This window comes from Barbus barbus (genome assembly GCF_936440315.1).
Source record: "Barbus barbus genome assembly, chromosome: 41".
Lineage (NCBI taxonomy): Eukaryota > Metazoa > Chordata > Actinopteri > Cypriniformes > Cyprinidae > Barbus > Barbus barbus.
The window spans coordinates 16,606,065-16,617,020 of record NC_136719.1 but is presented as its reverse complement, the minus strand read 5'-3'; the positions used below and the strand labels follow the sequence as shown (position 1 = coordinate 16,617,020).

Sequence of the window (10,956 nt, the reverse complement as noted above, 5' to 3'; positions counted from 1 at the left end):
TGAACAAAGTAGGCTATGTTGATGGTTTATTAAGAATATTATAGATTCATTTGTTTTGTTATTTTAATGAACAGCAATCAGCAGTCAGTCAAATTTAAGATAAACAGACAAACAGAAAATGTTCATTCAGCTATTGTGAAAGAGGAATCTATGCAAATTGGACTTTTAATAACATGAGGCATAAAATATCCTGCAAAATAATGCAATTTTGACAAAACTGGTCAACTATTCTCACTTATTATAAAACGAGACATGATGACTCAAATCTTGCAAATGTGAAATTTAACAGCAATCATTTCAAAGTCTATCCATCTATCTCTATCTATCTATAAATAAACATCGTTTTTTTCTTCTTTCTAATGTGTGAAAGAAATCACTAACTCAGAATAAACAGTCATTAGCTAATGGGCTCAGTATCATTTAGGTTAGCTTATTTTAAAGACAGTCTTCAAAATAAAAATGAATGTTACAGCAACTCGATCCTATTTGACGATCTGAAGACGACACACACGTAGAGTATAAGTTAAGCACGTTTCCTTCGTGTCATCTCATTTCTCCATCACAGTGGTAGATTTTAGCAGACTAAAGCAATGCATCTGCTAAGACAAAGGTCGATTGTTATGCGCCCAGAGGTGAGAGGCGACACAAAGCAGTGAGAATTTTCTATGTATTAAGATGTTAAATGGCTTTCCGACTTCAATGTAAATTCTTTGAGAGAAAGACTCAAAGTGTTAGATGAACTTTGGATGCTCTGCATTTAATCCCTTTAAATGTGATGACGCCCTTAACTTGAACCCGGAGTGTGAAAATGTCACGCAGAGCTCTTTATTTATAATATCACTTCAGAGTGCGAACTACTGAGTGTGCATAGAGATTTATTTCATTTGTTTTGCTGGAAACCTTTACTGATTACCTGGTATAATCGCTTTTATTAATGGGACAAGAAATCTTATTCGATCGTCTTCAAACATCATTAAGCCATCTTTCCAGAATGATCAATTGGCAACTATACCATCTGAAGAGATTAAAAACAGACTAACAGAAAAATCAATCTGCCAAGAGTGGAACCAAAATACATAAAATAGCCTACTTTACATTCCTCAAACTTATAGGAACCAACAATAGAAAAAGAAAAAAATGACATTACTGCCAATTAAGCAGTTAGAAATGTCACATTTTCATATGCATAATATATTTTCATATTCATTTTTAAATGCACGTTTTTTATTTACTAGTTATTTTAAAAAGTTATAATTTGCGTGGTTCGTCGCACTTTTATGTAATTACTGATGGGAAAAAATCAAGTTGAAACTTAAAACTGAGTGGAAATTATTGTGACTAGCTACATTTTGTTGGTTTAATTAAGTTATTATAAAGTCTTGATTGTAAGAAGCAAGTGTTTTTAGGTTTTTAATTTGTGACAAAAGAACGAGTCGTTAAACCTGTAAATATCAGATACATGTAAACAAACTTTCTCATATTGGACTCCTCTCACCAACAACCTGTAAAGTAAAGGGGTTCTCACAGGTTAACATTTGGCCAAATTAAATTAGAATGAAATGAAGATTATAATACACACCCCTCTTGCTAATCTCCCCAAGAATGCCCTCCCCAATATTCCCCCTCTGCATCTCTCCTCCATTCACTGGCCCTCCTGATGCATACTTAAGAGACCCCGTCGAGAGGATCTTTTCCCTATAAAGAGAAGATGCAATCCGACCGCCTTTGAAATGATCCTCAGGATTTATTGCGACAGGCCCTTCAGTCGCACTTCAAAAGGAACAGTTCTGGTTTGAAAGCCGCTGCTTTTGAAAAAGGGACCCAGAAAACCAGGAGCAAGAGCGCGAAGTGGTCAAAGACTCTTACAACCGATAAAGGACAGGAGTAGGAAGAGAGAATCGAGGGATTATTGATGATCACTATCTAAACTCATGCACCGCTAACCTGGTTGTGCAACTGGGTCAATCCGTGCAGGATCTTTGCGCGCCTCCTCGCCCGCACGCTCTGACTTTGGCACGGTGCCTGCGCGCAGCGCTTCACGCAGGTGTGGATATATCTTGAAGCTCCTGTGCACACATGGCTGCGTTAACCTTATCCAGAGCGGACAATTTCCTGCACAATTTCTTACAGGTACTGCACTTTTGTTTTTTAATAAATTTGTTTTATCATACATTTTCCGCTTACATATAGGGATACTTTGGCACAATTAAATCAACAACGTTGAATTTTTTTCGCAGCATAACTTTTATTTTGGATGCATATTTCTTTCTTTCTTTCTTTCTTTCTTTCTTTCTTTCTTTCTTTCTTTCTTTCTTTCTTTCTTTCTTTCTTTCTTTCTGTCTATCTATGGTCTACTTTACATTCATTTAAAATGTCACATTTCTTCCTTTTAAATTTTAAACAAGTTTAAGAACAGTTATTAAATTAAAAGTAATTAAAAAGTGCAAGTAACTTAAAGTTGTCATTTTGGCAAGATTGTGTATTATATTCAATATATTCGCTGTAAAAAATTATTTAGTAAAATGAGTTTAATTGCTGCGTTAAATTCTAATTATTATTATTTTTGAATGATTAATTTACTAATTTAAAAACAATCCAAAATAATAATAAAAACTAAAAACAAGGCTGTAAATAAACTAATATTACAAACTTATTTATACGAATATGAACGTATGAAGGTTCATTTAGTTACAATGATTTGTTTTCTCCCCTCTAGGATCGTACTCCCAGCTCCTCTCCAGAAAGTGGTCCTAACACCCTTTCCTTTTTGGCCACCACATGCAGTCAGGCTTGGCAGGAGGGGTCTCAGCTCCCTTATGAGGGGCCAGTGGGCTCCGCTTCCAGCATGTTTCAGCTCTGGAACAATGACGTGGCCCCAAACTCCAGCTTGAGCGCTCACCAGATGACCTTCACCGTGCCCAAAATGCAGTTCCCCAGCCACATGCAGCCCACCTTGGGCGCGCATTCCCATCATCACCATCATCACCACCATCACCACCACGAGCTCCCCCTCACGCCTCCAGCCGAGCCTCCGTCTGCCTACTCATTCGATCTGTCTCCAGTAAAGATGCTCTCCTCCCAGGCGCAGGGGAACGCGCCGTACTATACGCAGCACAACGCTGTAGGTCAGAACTTTCCTAGCTTCCTTCAAAACGCTTCAGGAAGACCTCACCTGCCAGGCGGACACGTTGAGGATGGCCAGCAGTGGTGGAGTCTCCCTCAGAGTAACAGCGCACACTCCAGTCACCCCTTCTCTCTGGGACGCCAGCTGGTTTTGGGCCACCAGCCTCAAATCGCTGCTCTTCTGCAAGGAACCACAAAAGGTCTGTTGAGCTCAACTCGCCGTTGTCGCAGGTGCAAATGCCCCAACTGCCAGTCCACAGGAAACGGAGGTGCTGCTCTGGAGTTCGGGAAGAAAAGACTACACATTTGTCACATTCCAGATTGTGGCAAGGTCTACAAAAAAACCTCTCACCTGAAGGCACACCTGCGCTGGCATGCCGGCGAGCGGCCCTTCATCTGCAACTGGCTCTTCTGTGGAAAGAGCTTCACGCGCTCAGATGAGCTACAGAGGCATCTTCGTACACACACCGGAGAGAAGCGTTTTGGCTGTCAGCAGTGTGGGAAAAGGTTTATGCGGAGCGATCACCTCTCCAAGCATGTGAAGACCCACCAGAGCAGGAAGAGCCGGTCCAGTCAGCCTTCTCAAAGTGGGACTGATGCACTGCTAAGCAACATTAAGAGAGAATAAAGGATGCTAAATGCAAAAGAACACAGTATAGTATCAGGAATGAAACCAGAGACCCTTTGCGTCATCTAAAATTTTTTATAGAAAAGGTGAAATTGTTAAAAAAAAAAATACAGTATATTCCAAAAAGCAATAGGAGCATGGGCCTGTTTTGAAAACACTGGAGGAAACGCACACAATGCTGCACCGAAATTGATCTTTGAGACTTTAAAGAGACTTTAGGTCACGGTAGACGTGATAGAGCTGATAAAATTGTCATTTTTTATGGCTCTGGATGCAAAGACTTCTTATGACCAAATTTGCCCTTGCACATTTATTTAAGGATAATTCAATTCCACTAAATAAATTCTCTGAACAGCACAATCAAAAGTATTTGTTACATGGTGAAAATGTCATTTGTTTACATTTTGTTGTTGATTTCTCTAGTTTTTAGGGAAAATTGATGCCTTATATTAAAATCATAAGATCTAGTTGCAAAATTTGCCAACATTATTCCCTGACAGATCACCGTAGGTCTTGTTTTCTTGCAGAGAATGGCAATGCTATACATCTATTTCACTCTAAATCTAAATAGTTTCAAGACATGAACCAAATGTATATAATGTTTATATAGCGCACAGTTCTATAAAGACCAGCATGTGAAATATTAATAAACACAAATAACTGTGCAAATCAAAATCTCGTGCTTCGTTTTGTTCGTTCCTTCACAGCGTCTAATACCTTGTCAAGCACACTTAGTGCATTTTAACAGATTTGTGAAGCTCCCGTGCAAATGGCTAATGTTAAATCTAACACAGCATGTCAGACCTCAGCATTTTGCATTTATTCTAATGTTAATGTATTAGCATTCTAGGCCATTGTTTCCAAGGTGTCGAGGAAGCACTTAAAGCAAAGACAAATGAATGGAGAGTCTTCAGACATTTTACAGTTGTCAGTAAATAGTCAGGCCATTCATGAGAACAGTGGTCTAACCTTCTCCCATCAAGTTCACAGTCATCATGTCTCGTAATGGCCAGTGTAAATAACAGACAACAGTCACTGAGGATAGCGCTCTACGGGAGCTCACTGTGAATGGACCCCCGGCTGTTTATATCCCACTGGCCGTGACAGAAGTCGCTTTGATTTGTCACCTTTGTGATAGTGAATGCTCACAAACCCTCTTCCCCCATCTGTGTGTGTAAATTAACCCTTTACTGCTCAAGAATGCCTTGAATGTGACTTAAACAGACACAAATTAACCAAATGTCTGCATGTGTTAACTAGATTCCCTCGCCAGATCACAGAAAGCTCAACGATCTTCTTGTTTGATTCTGGTCTTTCTTTTTTTTCATATACTTTATCTTTTTTTACAAAAAAGTTGAGATAGACCACAGCAAAAATGACTGTGAAGGTTTTCATCCATGTAGGTCAACATGAAGTGTCTGATGGAGTTTAATACGAAGAAATTCAACAAGCAAATCTAATTCCGACCAATTGCTTCTGAATAAGCTGCACCAGAACCTACTTAACGGGGCAAGTTGTCACAATAACTAAAGGTTTTTTTAAAAATCCAAAAAGTCAAAATTTTGACTTTCTCTAGCAATGATTTTGTATGTTAGTTTCAAACACCCAGGTCAAACGAGTCTAAAAACCAAATCATTTCTGTGAATTTTGTCTTAGAAAATAAAATATCTTTTTTTTTTATTATCATTATCTCTTGGAACTAACTACCACAATGAAACCACACTGGGATACAAAAAAGGTCAATTATTTAATGAAGATTATAATTTTAGATTATAATTAGAATATAATTTTGACTGAAAGGTTTAACTTTGTTTTCAGGGCAAAATAATTTTTCATAATATTAGGGCAAGTTGTCATATACTTTACATTTTGTAATTTTATACAAATGATCATTACAATTTAATTTATAGTTGTTTTACTGGACTATTTTGCTGATAAGCCAATAAAAAGCTCTTTAATGGCAGGTTTTGTTGTGACTTTGACAAACTGCACTTTTATAGGTCATGTTCAGTGAACTATCTTGGGTCTTTTTGTATGTTTTTTTTCTATACAGAAACTGACTTTCCGAAACAATCCTACTCTGAGAAATATTTAAGTGTGACAACTAGCCCTGGTCTCGCCTAACACGAATACACATCCTCAAAGACATCACACAGCAAACATCTGTGAATACAGCAGAAAAGGAAACATTGTGTGTTCCAAAACACTCTTGTGTTCCAAAAGGAACCAGTTTAATTTGATATAATACAATGATAGGTTTTGTCACATAGACATAAATCATGTCCAATTCTTTCTCTACATCATTTCCTTAATCTTTTAGAGGTGTTCTTCAAAATAGCATGCAACAATGTAAGATTCAAATCCACGTTTGTGTAAAGACAGTACAGGAAAGCTTTCATTTTATACAGGGCTATGTCAAATTATTTGATTTCTGCTGATTTGAATATTATGTCAAGGCAGGAGAAGGTTGTTACAATCATTTTAAGGATATTTATGCGAATGCATCTGAAACATGCCGACAGTAAAGCGCATGAGCTTTGGTGCAGAGTTTTGAATTTGAAGTTTTAAACTGATCTGTGGAAAAGACTGATTGTTTGTGTATACAGTGCTGAAGTCCTCTGGCACCCTCTGTTGGAAAGAATGTGCAATGAGCTAAACGGAGTGAAAGTGCTTTTTGATCATGCTTCAATATCAAATACCACCATACACATACCATCCCTTCTTTGGTGAGACATCTAACATTTTATGACAAACTATATGTTTCAGACTCGATTAACAATGTCAATCCTCTTCCTAACTAATGATTTGGTTTGTCATTAACAAATACTTTACTTTAAAAAGAACAATAAAACAACTAAACAAAACACAATAACCAAAAAATGTTTAAACCTTTAGCTTTTGCCCTCATTTTTATGAGAACGTTTTCCCAAAAATTAAGCAAGTGTTTTAGCTTGTTTTCAAATGGTCAATAAATGAACTTAATTACATTTTAGGCTTAATATTTCATAATTTTTGTGTAAAGGGTACTGACACCTGCTTTTGGCACATAATGACATGACAATTTACCTTTGGCCTTCATTAAGTTATGTAATAATAATAATATCTAATAATTCAGCAACCTCAATTTGCAAGACAAGACCTGCAGAGTAATCCAGGCAGTGTGCATTACACGAGGAGGGGCGGCAGAAGCCAAAAAGAGTCATTTAACCACAGATAACTGCTTTTATACTGCATGTCAACTGCTGTCCATCTTTCAGTCCAACCCTTGAGCAGTTCCTCCAGATGCTCAATGTGTGTGATCTCTTATGTCCACTTGTAGTTGTGAAGTCTCCGCGAGCGGCGTCGCTCATTGTCCACTACAACAGAGTTGATTGATTTTCGAGAATTCAAACATCCAATTAGCCAAGAGAAAGCCAAGTGTCCGTGTCTCCATGCACAGATCATTCTTCTACATACGGTATATACAAATTAGCTGCATTTACAGTCTGTTTCCCCTTCGCTCCTTCAGAAGAGTTTACGTAGCCCACAAAAGCATTCAATATAGACAGGAGATAGAAAGACAGCTTCTGTAAAGAGGCACCAATAGTGCGAAACCTTTAAAATCCAGCGTGAGCCCACTAAGGACCCTCTTATGTTTATAATAATACAGTATGTTCTTTGCAAAACACATCTGATGGAAAATGTTCAGCATGTTTGCAAGGATGAAGCCATCAGAATTTAGCACACAAATACACATTCATACATTACATGCACGCTTGCCCAAATGCATCCTCACACCCTCAAATAAAGGTTTACTCTGGTTCCTGCTCCAGTGACCTCCCAATATAGGAATGGTTGATTCTCCTTTGAACAAAACACAACTTTAATAAAAGACAAAAAAAACAATTTAAAACAATTTAAAAAGTCACTAGGTAATTCGCGTCACAGGTTTAGGAAGAATACCACAAGATAACAGACGTGAATAAAGTCCAGACTGTGGCATGCTCTGGTGCAAATGTGAGATTCAGGGTCATTTCCATTCACAGGTCATCCTCATCAAGCTGGGCCAAGTTACTGGAGCGCTGAAGACTTGAGGAGGGACTTGGAACAACCATGCGTCCCTCTCTCGGTGAAGATCTCCGGCCAACATCTCCTGAGCTCTGGGACACAATGGAGAAAAAAAACACTATTTTTGCCACTGATGGTTTATTTTTCTAAACAGCACATTATTAACATCAAGATTCTTTGGAAGCCTTTTTTGTGCTTTTGAGAAAAAAAGTGTAAGAAATAAAACCATATTGTAAGATATAAAGTCACAAGTATGAGATATAAAGTTATAAAGACAAAGTTGCAATTATGAGAAATAAAGTTGCAAATGTAACATATAAAGTCAAACTATGAGATACAAAGTTGTAACTGCAAAATATAAAGTCACATTGTGAGATATAAAGTCGCAATTTTAAGATATAGTTACATTTACAAGAAAAATTTGTAATTGTAAAATATAGTCACACTGTGAGATAAAAAAGTCACAGTTTTAAGATATAAATTTGTTTACAAAAAATAAAGTTGCAATTGCAAAATATAGACACGTGAGATATAAAGACAAAATTACAAGAAATAAAGTCGTGACGATAGAAGATAAAACTGCAAGATATAGTCACTTGTGAGGTATAAAGTCAGATTTATGAGAAATAGTGTCACATCGCGAAATATAAAATCACAACTGGGAGATATGAAGTTGCATGTGTAAGATATAAAATCACAATTATAAGGAATAGCTGCAATTGTGAGAAAAACTGAAATTGCAAGATAAACTCATAATGTGACATAAGCCACAATTATGAGAAAGAGAAACCACAATTGTGTGCTATAAAATTACAATATAAGATACAAATTCGCAATTGTAAAAAATGCAAAATGGTATGTTGCAAAGTTGCAAGTAAGATTTATTAAGTCTCATTTACCTTTTATTTAATTTTGTTTAAGTCTCACAGGCTTCCATAGGATTCAAATTGTTCCCCAGACAATTCTAGTGAAATCTTCATTCGTGAATGTATAAAGGTTTGCAATGCGTGATGGCAAAGAAATTCTCATCTATTCCCCAAGCAGAGAATAATGAGCTGTCACAAGCCTAGCGCTAGTCTAAAAATGGCTGAAGAGTCTTAATTACCGGGAGCAGCCCAGGATATTAAGGGTAATATGTTTGTTACAGGGTTTATGACATGACTAAAATAGGCATGACTGAAAATGGTCACAACAGAGCTTCAGAAATGACAACATATTGTTCAACACTCCTGTCAGATCAAGAATCCTTGTTAGATATGAGAGACATATGTGTTATTGTCTTATGCCTTGCTTTTTGGTTCTGTCAAGAAACTCTGAAAGCTTTTCACGCTTATTATAAACCTCAGAGATCTTAGTTATGATCAGTGTCCCTTGGTATACCTGTCCTTGACTCATTTCTCACCTTCAGTATCAGAATAGAAATAACAATCAAAATGCTAATATAAGCACATCCTAAGAAACCCCAGTTTTTCCTTAACATTATAAATATAGCCTGAAGGAATGTAATCATCGACGGCATTCATTGAAATTAGATGGTAGATCATTTTAGATTTAGATATGGTAGATAAACTACAATAAAAATTAACTTTAAACAAAAACACAGGGGAACTGAAGTCAAAACAGCGCTTGAATCCAGCACCAGCCTGATTCAACAGCCTGCAAGAACAATCAGGCGTTTGATAGGGATCTGTTACTTCCTTCTGTTAACCTGTCTCCTTCCTGTTTGTGAAGTGCTGTTGCTCAAAGGCCTGAGTAAAGCAGATAAACAGCTATTTCACACACAACTATTGTTGAGCTGTCATCAAAGCTTGTTCGGGACTAGATGCCGCTGTAGACGGAGAGGGATGTTTTAATATTATCAGAATAGGGAAAACCTCAACAAAGGAGACTTCACAGCAGTTATACATATGATTAAAGAGGTTATGAGGTAAAATGAATAAGAAATATTCAAGACTCTGCACTATTTCGGCCACAACACCTCGAGCGCTACCACACTGAGCACAGGTGCCCCACAAAGCTGTGTGCTCAGCCCGCTGCTCTTCACACTGCTGACCCACGACTGCACTCCAACCACATCATCAAGTTTGCTGATGACACAACAGTGGTAGGTCTCATCAGCAACAACGATGAAATGCACTACAGAGAGGAAGTGGCACAGCTGGCTGAATGGTGTGGCACTAACAATCTGTCCCTCAATGTGGGGAAGACAATGGAGGTTGTGATGGACTTCAGGAGAAACTCTGTTGACCACCCCCCACTGACCATCGACAGCTCGACTATGGAGAGAGTCAGCAGCACTAAATTCCTGGGGGTGCACATCACAGAGGATCTCACCTGGACCACCAACACCATGTCACTCTCCAAAAAGGCACAACAGCGCCTACATTTTCTCTGCCGGCTGAAAAAAGCAAGTCTCCCTCCACCCATCCTCACCACATTCTACAGGGGCACCATTGAGAGTGTGCTGACCAGCTGCATCACTGTCTGGTACAGGAACTGCAGTGCTGCTGACCGCAAGACCCTCCAGCGGACAGTGAACACAGCTGCAAAGATCATCGGTGCCCCTTTCCCCTTCATCCTGGACATTTTCCTTACACAATGCTCCAGCAAAACCAACAGCATTGTGAAGGAATCCACCCATCCCTCACACAGTCTCTTCCAGCTCCTACCATCAGTAAGACGGTACCGGAGCATCAGAGCCCGCTCCGCCAGACTGTTCAACAGCTTTTTCCCCCAGGCTGTGAGAGCCCTGAACTCAAACCACCCCACCCCCCTCCTGAAACCCCATGCAAACCCCTACCTCCTGAAACATGGACCACCCCCCACCCCAAACCTTACCACACCAAAGAAAAAACTATATGGAACTTTTTTGTGCAATTCGAAGTGTGCTACACACAGGTGAGTGGGCCTGTACAAACCACCTGTAGTAACACACTCTCCTCTGTGCACTAGACAATTTACACACACTGCTGCGTGTACACAATCCCACAAAAGACTCAGCAATATATGTATGTTTACATGCTCATGCACTACAAATCATCCTGCACTGTTCCCCAACCAGCTGCTTGACTCAAAATGTTTCTCTTTGCACATGTACAGTATTTATGTGAAGCATTCGTATAGTTTGTATTTTTTATCTTTTATTTTTTTAGTTTGTA

The 10,956-nt window shown here is 38.5% G+C and overlaps 2 protein-coding genes across 3 annotated transcripts in view; one reads left to right on the top strand and one right to left on the bottom strand.

Annotated features, from left to right (window-relative positions):
• Positions 1-2,076: 2,076 nt before the first annotated feature.
• LOC306860563 (transcription factor Sp5-like) lies at positions 2,077-3,751 on the top strand (the record flags this gene model as incomplete). The annotated part of the gene is made up of 2 exons (XM_079402311.1): positions 2,077-2,130; positions 2,717-3,751. 2 exons carry the CDS (start codon positions 2,077-2,079, stop codon positions 3,749-3,751), a joined length of 1,089 nt encoding a protein of 362 aa, XP_079258437.1.
• Positions 3,752-5,942: 2,191 nt separating this feature from the next.
• Positions 5,943-10,956, bottom strand: part of LOC306860548 (rho guanine nucleotide exchange factor 25-like) — an 80,885-nt gene continuing 75,871 nt past the window's right edge. For both annotated transcript variants that reach the window (XM_079402289.1, XM_079402290.1), the window contains one exon: positions 5,943-7,890. In XM_079402289.1, the coding sequence (XP_079258415.1) occupies positions 7,771-7,890 (120 nt within the window). In that variant the 3' untranslated portion in view covers positions 5,943-7,770. The remainder of the gene's footprint in view (positions 7,891-10,956) is intronic.